This window comes from Triticum aestivum, chromosome 1A (assembly GCF_018294505.1).
Source record: "Triticum aestivum cultivar Chinese Spring chromosome 1A, IWGSC CS RefSeq v2.1, whole genome shotgun sequence".
Taxonomy (NCBI): domain Eukaryota; kingdom Viridiplantae; phylum Streptophyta; class Magnoliopsida; order Poales; family Poaceae; genus Triticum; species Triticum aestivum.
The window spans coordinates 132,454,376-132,476,700 of NC_057794.1; the positions used below are offsets into that span (position 1 = coordinate 132,454,376).

Genomic DNA, 22,325 nt, shown 5'->3' on the forward strand with positions numbered 1-22,325 from the left:
CAACAAGAAGAAAAAGATTTGGAACTATGGACAACAAGTAATCTATCTCAGGTGGTGACTCTGGTAGGACATAAACCTGTTTTTTTTTTCTTTTTTTTTGAGATCTCGTGGTACTGAGTTCTTATCCTAAGTGGTGCAACTATTTTTAAGCTAAAAATAGGAAGAAAAAATGTAAGTGGGCCGAGCCCAGGACAAAGCCTATAACCAGCGCCAAATATGAGTTGGGCTACAATACAACTTATCTACATACAAAAGCGGATATGATTTGTGAAAGGTCTATATTGTCCTTTATACGTTTAATGTGGGGGTCTATCGAAGTGGGACTCATGCGTACGGTGTGATATAACGCTGGACTTGGCCTCTTATCTCTATTTCTAATGGAGCAGTTGGTAGTCTCCGCCGGTTAATTTTCGTCCCACCTGTCATGGTTTTTTTCGTCCCGCCTTCGTTGGTTTTTTTTTGTAGATTTTTTTTCGTCCCCTCCCCCCACTTCATCGGTTTACGAGTTGGTTGAATAGTCCACCACTTTCGTCTGGTTTTTTTCGTCTGGTTTTTTTTGTCCCACCACCAATCACCTTACCATACTGGTTTCTTATATATCGGTTTATTTGTTTCTTTACTCTTTTATTGCAATCAACACTTTTCTAACATACAAAAGATCACGGATCTAATTTTCCTAGTTTATCTAAATAAATCGATTTTTCATTAATGCAATTTGTTTTAGAAAACAAATAACAGATTTTAAGGAAACAAATAATCTCTACTCCTAAACCTAAAGAAGGAGTCTGCGGTTGTGACGGTCGGTCGGTAGTCGTTTCATTTCGTACGTTCGCCTCGCTCGATCGGTCTCACCTCTATTCGCGCATAGTAAAAGGAAAGAGATCGCGCACGATAAAAGGAAAGAGAAGGAAACTTCCCTCGCTTGCCGTTTGCAATTTTCTTTCTACCAAATTAACGATGCAGCCACGCTAAAGAAAACCGATGCAGCCTCCTCACCAAAGGAAAAACAAACGGCTCACCAACTCCCGAGTCCCGAGCGAGGGTCCCCTACTCGTGCGCACGCCGCCGCCGTCCTTCCGTCCGAAAGCCCCACGGATGTCTCACCCCACGCCCGACCCCCACTCCGGTTTTTCTCGTACCCAGCCGCCGGCGACCGGAGTCGCTTCTCTCCTCCATCCGGTGGATCGGCTCGACCCTCCCCAGAATACCCATTCCCTTCGCTGCCTCCTGCTCCAACACCGATGGCCTGACGCCGCCGTCTCCTGGTAGGCCTACACGCCCACATGCCCAGCAACTACCGAGGTCGATGATGGAGCAGCCCCGAGACCCTCCTTGTGTTGCAGTGGGAGTGGAAGAGGCAAAGCACGCCCAGGGAATCTGCTGAGAAGACGTCGTCGCCACCGACCTTGAGGTACAGGTCTGTCTCCATGAGCTCGAGGAAGCCATGGCCGATGCATCCAACCACGGATGCCGCACCTTCGTGACTGCCACCCTCCCTCACTGCCCTACACAATCTACTCCTCGGTCACCTCATTGCCACCGGCGGCTTCAGTATGTCGTGATCGACCATGAATCTTCTTATTTTTCGATTTGGAGATTCAATCAGTTAGGATTTCATTTGGTTCCTTATCCCCTTTTGCAGGTTTTGTGAACTCCATTTGCAGAGGGAGCTTAAGTTTAATTTCATTTCAGGGAGAGTTGGCACATATGTCTCCTTGTAGTCTGATACTTTAGACTTCAGTACACATCAATATTTCTCCATTTTTAAGCTATACTACAAATGCTTAAGTACAGCTTCAGGTTTCAGTTACAGTTTATGCACATTGCCATGTTCTAAACTTCTGATCCATGGAGACATAGTATGTTTTCTACAAAAATAAATCATCGTAACCTAATCTCATGCAACTTGATGTACTATGCTTTGTTGTACTGAGAAGCTGCAAAGCCTAAGCCTCATGTAAAATATAGGAGGGCATCTCTGAAGCGATGGGGTGAATGATCTACATAATTTTTGGGATGCCGTAAATCTAAATCTTACCTCTCCCTCAGCCATTCGCGATCTGGCACCCCCCTGCATATATAGATAAGTACATGGTGTTTACCATAATTTACTTTTGCCTTTATAGTAGTCTTCTTAAATGTTTATTGTTGAGTATCTCATTTCCAGCATATTAGTAGAGGAGCCTGCAAGTTTGGATAGTTATGTTTGTTGATGGGATTCATTGTGCTGGTTAAAGTCATAATATATCAGTAGGTATGGCATGGGATTCATTGTTCTAGTTAGATGAGAGTAAATCATGGGACACATTTCACCGTATTGGATTATTTTGTTTAGAATTCTTTAGTCAGGTACCTTCTTTCTCTTAACACATCTCCCTCTACATGTTTTATATATTTACAACTTCCAATTTAATAGCAGATCTCAATACTTGCTTGCATGGTGAAAGAATGAAGAAATATATTTTATTTTGGCTCCTAGCTATAGTCTACAACTGGGTGTTCCAAGAATTTGTTTTGGCATGGTATTCTTTGCTACCTCTTCATGGGCGATCCTCCTTATTTGTTGGTTGATTATCTATGCAAGAATCTTGTCTAATGGTCGGAAATATATGGTCACATATTTGCTCCCGGGATTTAAGTTTAGTCAGAGCTGATCGACAAATGATCAGCCAATTAGTATAATTTTCTAGCTTAATACTTGTCACGTAAGTATGTTTTCCTTAATGTGATAGGCAATGTAAATTTTGTGGGTCTCTCAATTGCTATGAGCCTAATATAGTTAATCGGACAGCATGATTCTGATGGAAATGCAAAAGAAACAGAACCTGAAATAATAGTTAATTGGATTGCATGATTCCAATGGAAATGCAAAAGAAACAAACCTGGAATAATAGTTAATTGGATAGCATGATTCCGATGGAAATGTAAAAGAAACATATTTTTACTATTATTGTACAACATATTTTTATTTTATTATTTTACTGCTTAAAAAGAAAGTAAATCAAGACCTTGAGGAACGCTAAATATATATATGTAAATGAGGAAAGGAGAGCCTAAGTTCAAGGCATGTTCAGCTCCAATGACTTGCTCTCAATGAAGTGTTAGTCCTCTGAATATTTTTATTCCTCTGATCTCAAACATCGTCTACGCAAGAGTCTAAGCTTCGTCTGCCACTGCTCTTCAGTTCACGTCGTTGATGTTGTGAGGACTAACATCTCTTCAGTTCATGCCGCCAATGTTGTGAGGACTGACAGGACTTCAATGGGCATGGAGGATGCAACCTAGGGTGAGGGCATCAGTGCGTTAAGTTGGCGGGGTTGCGTCGGTGGGGGGCGGCAATGGCGGCAGCACCACCGATGTCCACCAGGATCTCTAGCCGCAATAGATCGAAGAACAACTTGGGGATGTCGTGCAGCTCCTGCGTGTAGTAGATAAATCACCGCCCAGATAAATCACCGGGACACTATACCAAATGTAGGGAAAGGCTGCGTACTATAGACCCAAAGTGGTCGGACCCTTCCCTGGACCCTGCGCAAGCGGGAGCTACATGCACCAGGTTGCCCTTTTTTACACTATACCAAATGTGTCGTTCATTGGGCCAGGATAAAAAATCTCAAGGGTGCCTCAAGTGCGACTCTAGCTATTGAAGTCAACGAACCTGACTACTTTCAGAGCCTAATAAGGATTTACAGTGAGTTCTCATAGTGGTCTATGTGCATGATGGGATGCTGGTACTGCTGTTCTACATTACTGTAGTTGTTATTAAGCAGATTTTGTCAAAGCAATTGCTATGTGTATGCCATTTTCTTGTTCTAGACGCGGCTGTTTTCCATGTTGTAGACATGGATATGATGATTGGTCGATGAATCAATTGATTTCTAATACTAACAATTGTGTTTCTGGCTATTCTAATACTGATAGTTTTGTTTCATTGTCCAGCGTTGAAACTATTCATATGGTGATGGATGCAGCATAACCATGAGTTGAAGTACATAATCTTCAAGGCTGTTTACCATTATCCAGCTGGTTTATTCGAATTTAGGTTTGTAGTAATTTATTCAACATCCAGGTTTGTAGTGTTAGCACTAATTTATTTAGTTTCATATTAGTACATTTCATATGTATAAAGGCATAAACATCTCTCATTTCTGAATAAGTTGTAGATGATTTCCTAGCTTTAAGTATATAGGAAACACACATTATATTCCATTCACTTGTTATCTGCACGTGTGGCAATTAATTTGGATAGGACCAGTTAAAGTACATCTCATTCAATGACGTTTTTTGTCGTGTGTTTTAAGTTTTTATTATTAGTAGCGCGGGTTTCTATAGCTAGCCCAATGATGACCCCCACTTTAACCGACATGTTGTCAAGCTCAAGGCTACTAGTGAACATCCATATATAGCTCATCAGTTCATTTTCAGATCACTAGCCCTATTGTCATCGCGTCATTTTCATGATTGTCAAATGCCTAATCGATGCTCTAATTAATTCATTGCCTTCAGTTCGTGTAGCATGTTGGTAACATAATTTGGTCCATTTCATGAATGATGTGAACTAACATAGTAGCCATAGTACCAAACCATGTGTAGCAGGGTGTAGGGAGTTTGTTGATTTTATATATGCTAATCACTGATTGCTACAGTTAGGAAGAATTTTCATCAACCACCAAAGATTGACACGTGATAATCATTGTTTTTTTCTTTGAGATTCACCGGGGGGAGTTTCCCCACCAGAATATACTACTCAAAGTGGCCAGATGCCAGAGTGGTGATCTAGTTTATAAGGAAAACCGGATCGAAAACCTTAACAAATTGACCCCGTTTATAAGGGAAACCGGGCCGAAAACCGTACAAGGCACATCCTAGCTGGCAGACATAAGACCATCATCATGAGAGACACAAGTAGATGTGGGGTGTCGTCGAGAGATCACAATACTAGGACTTTGCAAACAGCAGAACGCATCGGCGGGCATACGGGCCCCATGGCACAACTCAGGAGCATCCACAATCAACGAGTGTCATCCCAGACATGAACCTTGACTCGGGCTCCGCCACAGAAAAACGGAACGAATAGCAGCTTGAGAGGCATCTTGCGCCATCCTTGAGCAAAGATGAGTCGAGACAAGACCAAGAGCACCAAGCTCGCCGCAACACAACGGTAATCATGAGAGGATCTTGAGCAACCATTACCAACCTGAGACGCACGAGAACACCACCACCGTAGACGAAGAGCTCCAATCAACCGAGACCATCCATGATGCCTCAAGGCTATTGGTGCAGCCGAAAGGCAACAAACGACCGAGTCCACACCCGGACGAAGAGTCACACGCAGTCGAGTCTACATCACAACAGCGGCACCGCTGGCGAAGCCGAAGGGCATCAAGGAGCCGAGTCTACACCCGGATCGCTTCTCCAAGCACACCAGCGCAAGCTGGCCGTGCCACCGCCACCGTCCAACCCGCAGTGAGCAGCCACCACACAATCCACCAAGCTGATGCCTTCAGGAAGGAATGCGACGCGAAATGCGCCGCCATTAGCCGTTCCAGACGGACCAGGAACATGGTTTTCCCCAGGAGCCTCGAAGGGGAAGTCATCATGACAACGATGCCTCCAAGGAGGTAAGCAGCACCCGAGGGCGTCACCATCGCCGACTCCGGCAGGAGCAGTGGCTTTCACCCAAGTGAGCAGACCACCTCCGAGGAGCACCGGTAGACTACGAATCGTTGCTCCCTGCACCACCACAGAGCAAGAGTCATTCAGCCCGCTGCCGCACGTGACCAAATTCGGTCCACCGCAGTCAACCGCACCTCACGGAGACCACCGGCAGCCAACCACCAGAACGAGGCGACAGATCCATCAATGGCCTTCCGGACGCACAGCCACCGGATGCAGCGCAAGCCACCGTGCTCTGCCAAGCACCATGCCGACAGGAACGGAGGAGCGCTGCCCGAAGCCAAGAACCACCGTGGTTCCGAGCTGCAGCCAAGCAACAGAAACACCAGCGCGCCCCATGCATCCCAGCACAGCCGCCGGAGACCGGATCTGCATCACTCACGGCTGGGGCGCTCTTTGGCCGCGCCCCTCGACGACCTTGGCCGCAAGCCACCACCACCAACAGCAGCAGCACCGCTGCACCTTCACGCGCCAGAACCGGCTGCCGGTGCACCGGCCGAGCTCCACGCCGCCCCTGCACGCACACGCTGCAGGCCCTGCACGGCCCAGATCAGGCCCGTAGCACCGCCGCACGCGCCCCGCGCCGTGCCCTGCGCTGGTGCCACCCCACGCTGCACCGGAGAACCACGAAGCAGGAGCCACCTTGCCACAGCCCGCCGGAGCGCCGCCGGAGACCAGCCGCCACCGCGCCACGTAGATCCAGATCAAGTTAACCACGGGGAGGAGCGCTCCTCCCCGCCGCGAGTGCACGAGGACCAGGTCCCACCACCGTCGGCCGCCAGCGAGCTTTGCCTGATGGCGTGCGCCGGCGGCGGTGAGGGGATGAGGAGGGTGGAAGGGGACCGGCGGTGGTGGATGGGGTTTCCGCCCGAGCCGCCCCTAGGAGGCGATGCGGGGGACTTTTTGGTGATAACCATTGTGCTTTCTTTCTAGAGCTGGTTTTGGGTGTACTATTGTACTATACCCTACAGATATGTCTCATAAACAGAACAGTTCTGTCATGATGAGCTGTATATTTGATTGACTTGGAGCTGTCTAAATTGGACTTGAAATTACAGTGTAAAATTTCCATATTGTATATTTTCTTTTGAGCAAGCAAGCTTCCTTGTTGTCTTTCTATTCGAGGCACAAGAATAGTGCAAGGTTGCATGTGTGAAATTAATGAAGGTCGTAATCCTATATGGAGGTGCCACTTAAACATCGTGTTGTAAACAAAATCACACCAATTTTTACAAGATACAAAACCGAGCAGTAGTGCAGACTTATAAGCTAGAAAATCCATATAACTTGAGAATCTCCAAAGTTTTTCTAGGTCGCCTGTGGTCTAACAGTTTATTGAATATGATGACTATGCATGTTCATTTATATCCTTCGAGACTACATTTTTGGTTGTTGGCTAGAGCTATCACTATGGGTGTTTTACTTTTCATTCAAAAAAATTTGTATGGCCACGTAAAACCAATGACAGGTCAACACTTATCAATACTAGCTTAGTTTAATTATCTCTCTTGACAAAAATTTCAGCGGAAAGCACGTGATAGTTTGCACCCCCTGATTTGCTTTTTTACTTAACCTATTGCAACTATACTCTGACACTTGCTAGGTATTTCTTCAGGTTACAATTAACAGAGACATGTAATAACCTATTGCAACTATGGAGTGTGCCTAAGCCAATGATCAGACATCGGCTGTTCAGATCCACCCTTACGTTGAGGCACAAGTCCATTGCGGTTGTTTATTGTTTGGGATTCAGTTTCATGGTGAGATGTGATTTTCTGGATCTGGTTATCGCTGGATTGTGATTTGTTGGTTTGGCAACTAAAGTTCATTGCTTGTAGCAAGGGGAATCATATTGGTTGAAACCTTGAAGTTGAACATGAAGGGCACAATGTTGATTTCCATTGGGTGTTTCCCTTGTTGAGCACTATGGTCTCTTATTGAATTATGGAAGTGATAGTGTGGTATTGTTGTGTATTTTGTTTTCTTATTTTAGTACACCAATTATTTTAGAGCAATTAATTTGGGATGCTACAATACCGATAGACATGTGGATATCCCTTCATTTTATCAAGGATGATTATTGTTGATGAAAGGACATTTACATATTTACAGGTTGCAACTAGATCAATGACCGTTTAATCTAACACCCATTGGGACAGTCATACAAACTAAAGAAACATGAGATAATATGCCTTTTATGATGGTTTACAACAATTCCACCACCTCCTCATTTGGTATGTCATACATAATCTATATGTATGATAACTTTTGTGCATCTTCATACTAGGAATGACTTGTAAACTGAGGCCCGTGGTACGACTATTAGTAGAATAATTTTCCAACTTTAGATAATGTAGGAAATTGGATTTCATTAGAGATGGCTTTATAATAAATTGCATGAACGAGTGGTTCATATATATTTTTTCATCAAGTCATATAATTTTTTGGTTACGATAGAAGGGTATATGCATTGGTTGGTTGCTTCAAGAGTTAATGACGAACATGGTGGTGTACCAGTCGCATGCCCAACAACAAACATCATATTATTCTTTCGTTGTAATGCACATCATTCAACTATATGTTACAACGTGACAATGGCTCAAGAGACATCAGATCTGCCTTTTTGGCTCAGGGTGTGTCATGGGCAGAGCACGCGTCATCCACCTTGATGGTCGTGGTGGATCGTCATGAATACAGGGGGAGGGGATCTGGGCGGTTCTGGGGAAGTCCGGTGTGAAGGAGAGAGGGCGAGATGGCGAAGGAGAAGTGAGCATCATCTGGTTTAAAATAGAGGACAAAATATGAAGGGTGCATCGTGGGGATGGGGCAGTGTATTGGAGATAACATGTTGGATAGTCCAGACAACCACATTTCTCCCCGCATATGTGCTGAATTTGGGGAGCCCTGATTGTTAAGATGATTGGATTTTCAAAAGCATAATGGGCGCCCGTTTGATGCCTGAATACGTCCAGGCGTACGAGGGAGAAATGAGTGTCGACCTTGGAGGCGATGTTAATCATTTGTTTGATTCATGTATATGTATTGTAGCCCGTGCGTTGTTATCTGAAGTAAAGCTTTCTACTAGTTACATAGAAAATGGGACTACGAAGGGTAATAAAGCTTTCTATCTCTGAACTGTTCGCACTAACGAAAAGAAGGATCTCTGCAGCCGTACCTGAAGTAATATACACACCGGTGGCTCGTTGAAACATTCGTCGAGAGATTTAATGATGGGCCGGTGAGTATTAATACGGGAAACTGATTCATCACGCACAGCTTCCGTGTCACGGAAACAACGGCACGACAGAGACATAGGCATATACAAATCCTTTGTTTCCATGCAAGTGACATACATCAATAATACTATACCAACGAAAGGTGCTACGTAGGCCTACTTAACCTTCCATAAAATTCCCTTCTCTCCCTGATTTTAACCGGTGTGGGCCTCAGCTGCTAATCCTGACCCAATTAACAAATCCCACATCAGCTTTTATGTAAGATCTGAACGTAAGCTTACGTATGTCTAGCATTGCTCGACATACATGGTTTCAGTATTTCGTGGAGTGCGAGAAGGACACAGTCCACAGAAATCGGCATAAAACTATCCCGTGTCAAACTGCGACAAAATCGGACCATCGGGAGACCTAACCCTCCAGTTCACGGAATCTGCCTTCGTCGCCATCACCGCGCATTGTGCACACGCAAAACTCCAAGTGACACCTTTTTAGCCCCTCGTCACCATCGATGCAGACGCACGATAAACAACCGCCAGGAAACTCTTCGAGGCAGGCATGCAGTGGTCTCTTCTGCTCCGGTATAGTTGTAGCCATCTGGATGTCACATGCAGCTGTACACATCTGAGTGCCCAGTTAATAATTCTCACAAGGGCATCACTGCCTCCCCTCCTCCCTCTCTGGTCGATCGATCTTATCTTGGTGCTTGGGGTTTCCCTATAAATGGAGGCCAGAAGTAGCCATATGTTCTCATCTCTAAGCTAGCACGGGAGTTAAGCAATATTGTAGCCTCGTGCTCCTCACTGCTGTACTCAAATTACTGATCGAGATGAATGCGAGGGTTTTCGGCAACGTCGGTGAGACCCTGGTGCTCGCCCACGGCTACGGGGGCAGCCGGTTCGTCTGGGACGACGTCGTCCCGTCGCTGGCGGACAAGTTCCGGGTCGTCGTCTTCGACTGGAGCTTCTCCGGCGTGGCGGACGGCGGCGGGTGCTCCGAGCGGCGGTTTTCGTACCACGACTTCGCCGACGAACTCGTGGCGCTGATGGACGAGCTCGGGCTGAGGGGAGCAGTGTTCCTGGGCCACTCCATGGCTGGCATGATCGGCTGCATTGCGTCGCTTGCAAGGCCAGACCTATTCACCCACCTCGTGCTGGTTGGGGCGTCACCTAGGTTCTCTTCAGATCACATTCCCAGCTTTCGTACTAGTACATGATTTAAATAAACAGAAGAAATGAAATGGCCGTAAGGATGTCACTGAACCATGGCCGTTTTAATTGTACGTACGTTGGAACAGGTACATCAACGACGACGGCTACGAGGGCGGATTCGGCCGCGGAGAGGTGGACGCCATGCTCGGAGCCATCGAGACCGATTTCACCGAGTGGGCGCCGCTCTTCGCCGAGACCGTGGTCGGGGTGGACCACCCAGCGGCCGTCGCAAAGTTCGCCAAGCAGCTGGCGATGATGCGCCCGGCCACCGCGCTCCGCGTCATGCGCACCGTGCTCACCTGCGACGTCCGGGACGTGCTCCCGGACGTCAAGGCACCATGCACCATCGTGCACTGCACCCAGGACGCCGTGGCGCCGCTCGCAGTTGCTCGCTACATGCAGCACCGACTGGCCGGGTGCGCTGGTGGCGGCGGCGCGGCCTCGGTGGTCATCCAGTCCTCCAGCCACTTCCCACAGCTCACCGCGCCAAAGGAGTTCGTCCGGGTCATTGAGGCCATCTTGCTCGACCGCTGAGCTACTACAACCAGCAATGGATTCCCATGGCCTTGTTGAATGTGAATTAAAAGTTTGCGTTACTTTGCTTTTTTAGTGCTTTCGTCGCCTAGTTATTTGCATGCATGCTTGTAATCCTCGTGCTTTCCAAGTTTTTCTGTGAAAATAAAAATACTGGGGTCTTGTAAGGCTGCCCGTAACAAGGAGTATCATATATTAGTACTATCATGCATATGATATCAATATATGATTCTATTTCTGTAGCATAGCATCATAACTTATTATCTTAGATGCATTATTATTTGTCATGCATAATATAAAGTAATACAACATTTAATATGATATGGTATCATTATATAATATCACATTCTCTTTTTTGTATTTAATTATGTGTCACATCATAAAAAAAATCTAGTTGACATGTATGATATTGCTTATAACACTCACATTAGGACCAAGGAAACAGGGACTGAACCACGCAGTCGCCTGAATTTGTGATTTAGGTCAGTCACTTTTCTTTCTTTTTGGCATGCAGTGTATGTGTGCAGTGTGGTATGACGTGGTGCGCGTCTGCGTGCGTGAGCTAGCTAGCTAGCTAGCTTTGGTTGGATGTGCGCTTGAGCTAACTAGCTCCGGCTCGCCGTGGTGTGCTGTTCATGCAGCAGAGTGTGATGTGTGCGTGCATGCGTCCGTAGATTGCTTCGACCGGCCGGAGCGCCGGTCTGGAGTCGCAGTGCGTGGATAGCTCAGGGTAGATGATGAATTGGGAAAGAAATAGATAGGTCCCACGCGAGAAAAGAATATTTGAAAGTTGAAATATAGCGAATCTGACTTTGCATGCAACCGAGACAGCCACCGTATAATAGAAGAAACAAGATGAAATAAACTCTAAAAAGAGAAAATAATAAAGTTTTCTCAGAAATAATGAATTAGTAGCTTTGATATTATCCTTTAAGAAGAAACAAAAACTTAATCAAAATCAAAATAATAAGATTTTCCAAGGAAAAATGAATTAGTGGCACTGGTATTAAGAAAGAAAATAAAAACAAATCTGGAACAAACAATAACAAATTGTGTACACAACATACACAAAAATTGTGCTTTTTTAAATATGAAAGAATAAGCATATCATAGTGGAATTTTTGCAAAAAGGAGTTTCCTAAGAAAGAATGAATTAGCGACATTGGTATTACCCTTAAAGAAGAAAAAAAATAAAAAAAATGAAGTTTACAAGGAACAATGAATTTGTGGCATTGGTATTACTCTTTAATAAGAAAAAGAGCAAAAAAACTTGCACACAACTTTGCCCTGAAATTTCACTTTTCATGTTATATAAAAAATAATCATATAATAATGGAATTTTCGTATATATTTTGTAGTATTTGTGTGTATATGTTTACACTCACACAAAATCCCAAAATACCAACAAAAAGGCCGACTAATAAAGAAAAAATGAAAAGACAAAACACATATAAAAAACAGGAAAAATCAAAAGGAAGAGGGGAGGGCTGGGCCACATAGGTAATGGGCTTCGGCCCATCAAGAAATTGACTGGCCCAAATTTGTGGTGAGTCAAAAGAACCAACCCAAAACAACTCAGAACAGTCCAGAAAAAAACATGAATCTCAAAGCAAAAAATTCAATGGCTAAAAGTTTGATTGACCCAAAATTGATTTTCAAGCGACTTACATATAGTTAAAGTGAAGGAAATACATCTCTAAGCTTTCCAAAAGTGTATAGAAAAACCATTGGTGGATCTCTTCGGTTCGCCAAATTCTAAAAAAAATTGAGAGAAAAGACAGTAGGAGAGAATCCTACTATATTCTCATATATATATATATATATATATATATATATATATATATATATATATATATATATATATATATAAACTGTCTAAGCACCAAAAGATAGGGGTGGGGGTGGGGTGAAAGATCAGGTAAGAGTATTACAAAAGGAGATCACAGAGGCTCTATGGGCCTCTCTAACCCTATGTTCTAGGAGAGCAAAATCTTCTTTGAATCTGTTAAGCCAGGTTTGTATACTAGGGCCCACCCCTCTGAAATGTTTGTTAGTTATTTCCTTCCATAAGCTCCAGGCTGCCGTCAAGAATATTTCCATGAAGAATGAATCACGCCAAGATTCACGGCCTCTCTGAACTGTTTCAAGTTGGGAGGTGGGGGCAGGCCAGTTTATGTTTAACTTCGTCCAGCACGCCCAGCTGAAAGTGTAGTGAAAGATTATGTGGTGTACTGTTTCTTCAATGGGTTGCCCGCATAGGAGACAATCAAAATCATCTCCAATATTGTAGTGACGTCGTTTCGACATGTTATGAGTGTTGAGTCTGTCATGAAGGAGTAGCCAGCCAAAGACTTTGATTTTCATCATGCACTTGGACTGCCAAAGCCATTTGGAAGCGGGGTGCGCTTGAATATCCTTGAAACAGAACCTATAGTAGTCAGATGCTTTGAAATCCACTTTCCCCCAGACATAGCGCCAAATATCATTAGTTGTGGAGGACGGGCTTAGTCTCCTGGACAGGTTTTGCAAGTCACGTACTTCCTCCAAGGTTTGGGGAGAGAGGGGGAGATGGAAAGCTTCATGTAGTGTCGTGCTCTCCAAGAAATCTCTAATCGAGGCATCTTCCTATTTAGCAAAGGATAAAGCACATGGATGACTATCCCCAAGGCTGTTGTGAAGCCATAGATCCTTCCAGAAGAGGGCAGTCGTGCCATCAACCACCTGGACCTGTGTGATCCCGCGATAAATAGGATTGAGCTTGAGGATGTCTCGCCACCAGAATGAGCCCACTGGATCTGTAGCATGCGGAATCTTGTCAACGTAGTAGGTGTTCCAGATAAGCTCAACCCAGGGTATATCTATCTTATTGTAGATCTTGTGCAAGAACTTGAGTAGCAGGGTATCATTCTAAACTTTAAGATTTAAGACACCAAGTCCACCATGCTTCTTGGGCCCACAAACCATTTCCCATGCGGCCAAGGAATTGCACTTCTCACGCTGATCAGTCTTCTTAGTCCATAGGCACCTGCGCATGATCTTATCTGGCATCAACAATCTTGGGAGGGATTTTGAGAGTGCACATGACAAATCTCAAGAGGGACGTGACTATTGCGTTTAACCATGTTAGTTTGCCTCCATAAGACATCGTAGCAACGGATGAGGTGAGGTGTCTCTTAGTGCTGCATGCAATTGACATTAGGTCTTGAACAGTGGGTTTGGAGGTGCCCAAAGGCAAGCCAAGATACGTGAAAGGCATTTGGCCCATAGAGCAACCGAAGATACGAGCTATGGTGTTTGTGTCTTCCTCCTCAAGGTTGATAGGGATCAAAGTTGATTTATGAAAGTTGTTTTTAAGCCCGATCGAGGCAACGTAGTCGCATAAGATCCCTTTGATAATCGTGGCTTGCTATGGGCAGGCAGGGAGAGCGATGATCGTGTCGTTGGCCTATTGAATGACCGGATATTTATTCTGGCTCAGGAAAGGGAAAGGCAGCTCAATCAGACCACGTCTGTAAGCCTCATTAATGACGGATTGCAAGAGGTTGGATGCTAGGACAAATATGAGGGGGAGAGGGGATACCCTTGTCTGACCCCACTGCGGCAATGAAATGGTCGGCCGGGGACACTGAGGGGGTCCTGGATTAAGGGGTCCTCAGGTGTCCGGGTAATTCGATATGGGTCGGACTGATGGGCCGAGGAGATACAAGCAGAAGACTTTCCCCCATGTCCGGATGGGACTCCCCTATGCGTGGATGGCCAGATTGGTGTCCAGATATGTTATTTCCTCCCCCCACAAACCGACTCTGTACAACCCTAGGTCCTTCCGGTGTGTATATAAACCGGAGGGTTTAGTTCATAGAGGCTATCATAACTCTCATAGGCTAGACATCTAGGGTTTAGCCATTATGATCTTGAGGTAGATCAACTCTTGTAACACCTATACTCATCAAATACAATAAAGCAGGACGTAGGGTTTTACCTCCATTAAGAGGGCCCGAACCTGGGTAAACATTGTGTCCCACTTGTCCCTTGTTACCCTCGATCCTCAGACGCATAGTTCGGTACCCCCTACCCGAGATCGGCCGGTTTTGACACGGACATTTGTGCTTTCATTGAGTGTTCTGCTATGTCGTCAACAGAAGGATCAATGGCTCATCCTGTCATTAGCAACGATGCTGTTTCCAGGGAGACCTTTCTCCCTGGTCAACTTTTCGTGTTTGACGGCTTCTCTCTGTGTACCAATTCAACGGGTCACCTTGAGCAGATTGACAGCTACGCCCCTGGTAACCATATCTGGTTCGGAAACCTTAATTAAATCACTGATATCCGAGGAGATTTGATATTCGAAGGATTCTTGGCCTCAGCCGCCGCTCCTCATCTACATGAAGGAAGCCCGCCTGATCCACCATCAGACTCCGCTCAGGGATCGACCTTCATACCCGCCCTCGCCTTAAATCCAGAGCGGGCCACCCCGTCTGAAGACGGGAGAGCAAACCCTGTCGATCTCTCCCCTTCTATGGAGTTACCTGCCGGAGACCCAGAAGTGACCATCCTATGGGCGGGCCTAGAGTCCAATAGGACTCCCCTTGTCATTGGGAAACCAGACTCATCTCTGGAGACCAACTCCGAACTCTCGAGGTCTGCGTCTATTGAGCATGGTCAGGTGGTGTTCACCAGGCCCAGCTCCGCAGATCCTCAGTCACCCGTCTAGTTTTCGCTCCTAAACGAGGCTCTAGACTTAATGCGATCTCTCGCCATCACGGAAGCGTCACTTCCGAACTACGCCCAGCTCGAACTAGGGGCTGAGAGCAGGGAATTTTTCATCCCACCCATCATCCACTTAATAGCCACTGTCAAGGACCTAACCAACATGCTGGATTACACCTCCAAAGACATCGACGGTATGGACGACGATGCAAGAGCCGAACAAGGCCAAAACCCGCCCATCACCGAGCGTTGGACGACCACTTCTACTTACGACGTGTACATGGTGGATCCACCTGAAAAGAAGAACGATGATGGCACTCAAGATCCAATTAAGGACAAGCCTGTCGAGGCGCCACCTAAGCACCAACGTCAGCGACGCTGCTCACGATCCCGTTGTGAAAAGGATAGCAATACCGGCACCGGAGATAACAACACTCCGGATGATGCCGAGGACCTCGAAGACCCCGTCGAGCTTGCGTCCACACAGGATGAATGGGAGGAGAGACAGGTTAACCCCGACGAACTCGGTGATCGTGAGGATTCGGAAGACAGTAATTATCTACTGGCCTCCGAGGAGGACGTCAGCCTCAGCAACAAAGATTTCATCGTGCCAGAGGAACCCTTCGAACAAGAACGCTTCAAGAAACAACTTATCGCCACTGCAAGGAGCTTGAAAAAGAAACAACAACAACTTCAAGCCGAACAAGATACGCTCAACGACAGATGGACCAAGGTCCTGGCTGCCAAAGAATACGGCCTTGAGCGCCCAACAAAGAGCTACCCAAAATGCAGGCTACTACCACAATTCGACGACGAGGCCCTTGAGCCAAATCCGTCTAGATACCATCATGCTGATGAACCAAACCGACCACCACATGAACGGGACAAAGCGGCTCATTATGCCGAATACCAGCCCGCACCACCCCGCCGTAGCGACAAAGAGGCATCGGCTCCGGGTTACAGATATGACTTACATCAGGACCTGGACAATAGAGCCTGCCATACCAGATCAATCTACGGATCAAGGGGATGTGCTCCAACACGAGACGACGACCATCAAGCGTGGCGCGATAATCATCACCAAGTTCGGGTCGAGAACCGAATACGGACATCATCCGAACTCCGCCGTGATGTGGCCCGATATAGAGGCGCCACACACCCCATGTGCTTTACCAATGAGGTAATGCAGCACCAATTTCCTGAAGGTTTTAAACCCGTAAACATCGAGGCATACGATGGTACTACAGATCCCGCCGTATGGATTGAAGATTTTCTTCTCCACCTTTATATGGCTCGTGGCGATGATCTCCACGCCATTAAATACCTTCCCCTAAAGCTAAAAGGACTAGCACGACACTGGCTGAATAGCCTCCCGGAGAACTCCATTGGTAGTTGGGAGGACTTGGAGGATGCTTTTCGAGATAACTTTCAAGGCACATATGTCCGGCCACCAGACGCTGACGACCTCAGTCACATAGTCCAGCAGCCCGGAGAGTTAGCCCACAAACTCTGTACTCGGTTCTTAATTAAAAAGAACCAAATTGTTGACTACCCGGACGCCGAAGCCTTAGCGGCCTTTAAGCACAACGTCCATGACGAATGGCTCGCCCGACACCTCAGTCAGGAAAAGCCAAAAACTATGGCAGCTCTTACTGCACTTATGACCTGCTTTTGCGTGTGAGAAGACATCTGGTTGGCTCGTAGAAGCAATAGCACTAGCAACCCCGGCACCTCTGAGGCCAGGGATGGCAATGGAAGGCCACGACGTAACAAAAACAACCGTCGGAACAATAACGAAGCAACCGAGGATACAACGGTAAACGCCGGATTCAGTGGCTCCAAACCCGGTCAGTAGAACAAGCCATTCAAAGGAAATAGAGACGATTCATCCAACTTGGACAAAATACTAGATAAGCCTTGCCAGATTCATGGCACCCCTGACAAGCTTGCCAACCACTCCAACAGAAACTGCTGGGTTTTTAAACAGATCGGTAAATTAAATACCGAACACAAGGGGAAAGGGCCTCGAAGCGAGGACGGTGATGAGCCCCGTCCTCCGAACACAGGGGGGCAGAAGAAGTTTCCCCCCGAGGTGAAAACAATGAACATGATATATGTCACACATATCCCAAAGAGGGAGTGCAAGTGCACACTAAGGGACGTCTACGCCATAGAGCCCGTCGCCCCAAAATTTAACCCATGGTCGGCTTGTCCGATCACTTTCGATCGCAGGGACCACCCAACTAGTATCTGTCATGGAGGTTCGGCGGCCCTGGTACTCGATCCCATCATTGATGGATACCATCTTACTAGAGTCCTTATGGACGGCGGCAGCAGTCTAAACTTGATCTATCAAGACACTGTCCGTAAGATGGGAATTGACCCATCAAGAATTAAGCCTAGCAATACTACCTATAAAGGAATAATACCCGGCGTGGAGGCCCGTTGCACAGGCTCCTTAACATTGGAAGTGGTCTTCGGTTCTCCAGATAACTTCCGAAGTGAAGACTTGACCTTCGATATCGTCCCTTTCCACAGTGGTTATCACACACTGCTCAGACGAACTTCTTTTGCCCTCTTTAACGCGGTCCCACATTATGCTTATTTAAAGCTCAAAATGCCTGGACCACGCGGCGTCATCACAGTCAATGGAAATACGGAAAGCTTCCTCTGTACTGAGGAGCACACCGTGGCCCTTGCGGCCGAGGTACAGAACGACCTCATTAAGCCGGACAACTCTTCGGCCATTAAGGCCCCTGACAATGCCAAGCGAGTCCGGTCCACATTACAGCATGAGAGCTCCGCAGATCCGGAGATTGATTAGCAGTTCAGCCTCCGCCGACCGCCCCATAAGGTTGCGGCATAGATACCGCGCGTGCACAATTACGCACTTAAAATACCTTGGGTAACATCAGAGGCATACTGTGGAAAAAGGTCTATAGTACGGCTTGACCCTATTTGGACCTTAACCTTCTCTCTTTCTTTTTCCTTAACTACATGTTCATTAAAACCTGCCTAATCTGCGGTTGTACAATGGCTACTCTCTAAAGCTCCCCTTTCTTATAGATGACCATCGACTTCTCCTCTCAAGGGATTTCTAACCAAGGAGAAACGACGCAGACGTGTAGCAGTGCAACATTTAGGATCTTCAAGCTGCTACCTTTTTCCAACAGCCCTATGTAAAACTTTCCCTTGTGTAAAACTCCCGGCATGTAAAATAGCCTTAATATTCATGGCATTATCTGTAATAACACGTCTCGATGTATCATATAGGATATAAAGGAAATAGTTGATTACCACTTTTGTCTGGTACTAATTTCTTTTGTCATCTGTATCCCTTCCTCACTTCAGATTGCCACACGTGCTTTAGTCCAGCCTTAAACACCGGGGGCCGTATTCGGCTCCGCACGTTCTCAAGTCCGAACACCTATAGGGTACTCTTCGGTGTCCCGAATATTGCACTATATGCAGCGGCTCCGAATCATGTCTTTGGTCTATAGTTGGGTTGCCCGACTCTTGTGCTTACCACCTTACGTTTCGCTCGTTCGGCAAAGGTTGTAAAGGGAGAACTATTGTGATTGTATTTCTGGTTCGTCCGGTCAAATACCTCAGTAGAGAAAGCCAAAAAATGACTATCATGATAAGGCGAGAGCCGGTCAGCAATTCAGCGACTTAGTCTCATACTACAAATCGTTGGTGGTTTATTCCGTGTTATACGAGGGGCTGGTCTTTGTCTAGCCGTGTGGAAAAGGCACCTTAGTTTGGATTGCCCCACACACGCAAGGGGCTAGTACTTAGCCCCACCGTCAAACTCCTATGGCTAAGTGAAAGTACTAAAGCCGCATAGTACGATTGCCTAGCTTGCGTCGCGTACACCTCCTTCATGGACCAAGACGTTGGATAAAGTGTGACCACGTGCGACGTCGACCACCCCCGTAGCATCTATGTGGGGGCTAAAGCCGACGACTGGCAACTTTCAGAAAAATGGCCGCATGGGAGGAAAATCATTTAAAAGGCGCAAATATACTACAAGCCCAGGATTCGCAAACATAGTTTTACAGCCAGATACATTTACTCAAATATGACTTTGAGCATTGTCCCTCCACCATTCGGGCACCCGCCAGGATGTCTTCGAAGTATCTCTCTAGCTTGCGGTGGTCCTTGCCTTTGAGCGGGCCCGCGGTCACCATGTCAGTGGCCTTCATCTTTGCCCAATGCATCTTGATGCGGGCAAAGGCCATCCGAGCTCCCTCTATGCACGCCGAGCGCTTCACAGCATCAACCCGAGGCACGCATCGACGAATCACCTCACCAAACCAAAGTAGCTACTCGGAATGGGTTCAGTTGGCCATAGCCAGACTATTAAATCCTTCATGGCCAAACCGGCCACCGTATGCAGCTCCATCGGCTGCTTCATCTGGTCGTTCAAGGGCGTCAGATGCTCCGGCGCAAGAAGCTGCGACCGGAGCAGCTTCTCGGTCGAGTTCCCCTCCTGGGCTCGGAAGAACTATGTAGCATCAGCAACACTCCTCGGCAGATCCGAAAATGCATCTGGAGAACTCCGCACCTCGAGTGAGTAAAGAATATCTTTGACCTCCGAATATGCTCTACAAAAGAAAGGCCTTAACATCTGCTATCTGCTTCGCTTGACGGATCTCCTCGCGAGCACCTTGGGACTTGACCCATGCCTCCTTAGCCTCCTGAAGAGCCTTGGTGAGTTCGGTCGATTGGGCTAAAGTCTTCTCCTCCAGTTCCTCACATTTGAGGATGGCGTCCTTTAGCTCCTGCTCGACTTTAGCCACCGAGCTTTGTGTTGGCGGCGAGCGGCTTGCTCGGTTTTCAGCTCTTCAGCTACTTAGTCAGCGGCTGCCTTGTTAGCCTTCGCCTCTTGATGGGATTTAGCAAGGGCGCCTTTGAGGATCTCGGCCTCGGCTTCCCCAACTATGCTCATAATCGAAACATTACATGAGTTAGTCTCTGAATATAGCTATTACTTATGAGATATAGCTACACTTTTAACACTATGCGCATACCTTGCGTTTCATCAAACCGCTTGTTCACACGATTGATCTCTTCATCGGCTAACTGAAGCTTCCGATTGAGTTCGGACACTTCTGCGGCCTGGGCAGTCGCCGCCAGCAGGGAAGCCTATTACAACAATAGAACAATATGTCAACTCCATCGAATACTATATGGATCCTCTGTCTGGCTTTTCAAACCAGACAGAGGCTCAGGGGCTACTGTCTATATACATGTATATTCCTCTATACGAAACAAAAAATGCTTTAGAACATTACGTCGCATACCTCAAAGCCTGACAATAGGCTATGGAAGGCTTTGTTCAGTCCGCCCTTAGCAGATTGAACCTTCTATACTACCGCACCCATCATGGTGTGGTGCTCCTCCACGATGGAAGCACATTGCAGTGCTTCCGTTAGAGTGTTCGACGCCTTCGGATTCGTGGAGGTTGCCGATGGAGCCGATGTTCCTCCCCCCTCTATTGAAGGGGGTTGCTCGCCTGATCCTGGAGCCGCATTGGTCTCCGGAACGGTGTCCAACTGGGGCCCAGATTGTTGGGGATCCCCACCGTCGGTTGGCATAGGGGTTGCCTCCCCTATGTCTTTAGCGACCGAGGTATTACCCTCATGCGCCTTCTCGACAACCTTCCCCACCCCTCCGCGGCCTGGAGAGGTCCTTTTGGACAACACCTCGATTTCATCCATGGTGACAGGTGAGGAGGTACGTGGCGGCATCTCTCTCTCTCTGCCATCTCGGGCGGCAGAGAGCTCCCCTTCGATAGCGGAGTGTTCGAAAGCTCGCATGGAGGGCTGAAGAGCACATAGCAAAATAACTTATATAACAGAAAGGGAGGACTAAAAATAAACAACGAGTATCCGAACACTTACAATGCGGCCAGGGGCTTCGCCCTAGGTAGCTTCTTGCGGATTTGTCCGGACTCTAAGTCCGAAATGTCTTGGAGGATGATTTCCCCCCTCTTGGATGCCTCCTCCTCCAGATCTTTGGAGGTCGTCCTCTTCTTCTTCCTCTCCTTGCGGGGGGAGTCGCTTTCCTCTTCCTCCTCTTTTTCTTCCTCGTCTCCCTCGTGGGAGGAGAGGGCTTCGGTTTCTCTGTACATGGCGTCTGAAGGACCTTTGTGGCCAGGGCCACCCTTGGCCTCTTTGCCCTTCTTCTCCGGTGCCTGATACGGTGCCGGAACCAGCATCTCCGTCAGCTGGGGAGTGGCTGGATTCTCCGGCAGTGGCGTCGGACAGTCGATCTGCTCCGCTTTCTTCATCCAACCCTGTGTGAAAAGGGGAAAAATATAATATTTATCACATCCGAAGTGCTAATAAAATAATTCTTTGGAAGGGTCATGCTTACCACTGAGGCCGGGTTCTCGATGTCGAGCCCGATGTCCTCGGCCTCCATGGGCCAATTCTTCTGGGCCTTGAAAATCTGCTTCCATATATCTTTGTGAGTGGTGCCGAAGAAGCGCTTTAGGGTGCAAGGCTCATCCGGATTGAACTCCCACATAGCGGAGGCCCGGAGTTGACAGGGGAGAACACGGCGGAAGAGCATCACCTGGATCACGTTGGTAACTCTAGTGTTTTTGCTCAACACATTGGAAATGTGCTCTTGCAGCATCGTCACCTCTGGCTGGGACCCCAAATCAAGGCCCTTGGTGGTCCATGAGGTGAGTCTCGTCGGGGGTCCAGATCTGAAGTCAAATGCGGTCCCCCACTTGGCGTTGCGGGGTTCGGTAATATAGAACCACTCCTGCTAGCACACCTTGACTGTATCCACGAAAGCCCGTTTGGGCCAGACGACATTGGGAAGCTTGCTCACCATAGCGTTGCTGCAATCCGTGTGCTACCCATCGACCACCGTCGGCTTCACATTGAAGCCTTTAAGCCACATGCCGAAGTGTGGGGAGATACGGAGTAGAGCCTCACACACCATGATG

At 47.1% G+C, this 22,325-nt stretch overlaps 1 protein-coding gene and 2 long non-coding RNA genes across 3 annotated transcripts; 2 read left to right on the forward strand and 1 right to left on the reverse strand.

Moving 5' to 3' along the window:
* The first annotated feature begins 1,022 nt into the window (after window positions 1-1,022).
* On the forward strand, window positions 1,023-7,761 carry LOC123040740 (uncharacterized). Its single transcript, XR_006418251.1, has 3 exons — window positions 1,023-1,551; window positions 1,643-4,069; window positions 7,292-7,761. It is a non-coding gene; the product is annotated as an uncharacterized lncRNA (long non-coding RNA).
* On the reverse strand, window positions 4,685-7,295 carry LOC123040732 (uncharacterized). The gene is made up of 2 exons (XR_006418248.1): window positions 5,811-7,295; window positions 4,685-5,733 (listed from the first exon to the last, which is right to left on the reverse strand). It is a non-coding gene; the product is annotated as an uncharacterized lncRNA (long non-coding RNA).
* A 1,757-nt stretch (window positions 7,762-9,518) lies between the features above and the next one.
* On the forward strand, window positions 9,519-10,840 carry LOC123107180 (strigolactone esterase D14). The gene is made up of 2 exons (XM_044529212.1): window positions 9,519-10,082; window positions 10,207-10,840. Exons 1-2 carry the CDS (start codon window positions 9,739-9,741, stop codon window positions 10,652-10,654), a joined length of 792 nt encoding a protein of 263 aa, XP_044385147.1. The 5' UTR covers window positions 9,519-9,738; the 3' UTR covers window positions 10,655-10,840.
* The last annotated feature ends 11,485 nt before the right edge of the window (window positions 10,841-22,325 follow it).

Excerpts from the sequence above, each read along its gene's own strand:
- LOC123107180 (XM_044529212.1), top strand. The coding sequence starts at position 9,739 with ATGAATGCGAGGGTTTTCGGCAACGTCGGTGAGACCCTGGTGCTCGCC. Across the intron at positions 10,083-10,206 it reads CTGGTTGGGGCGTCACCTAG|GTACATCAACGACGACGGCT; the intron begins GTTCTCTTCAGA and ends ACGTTGGAACAG.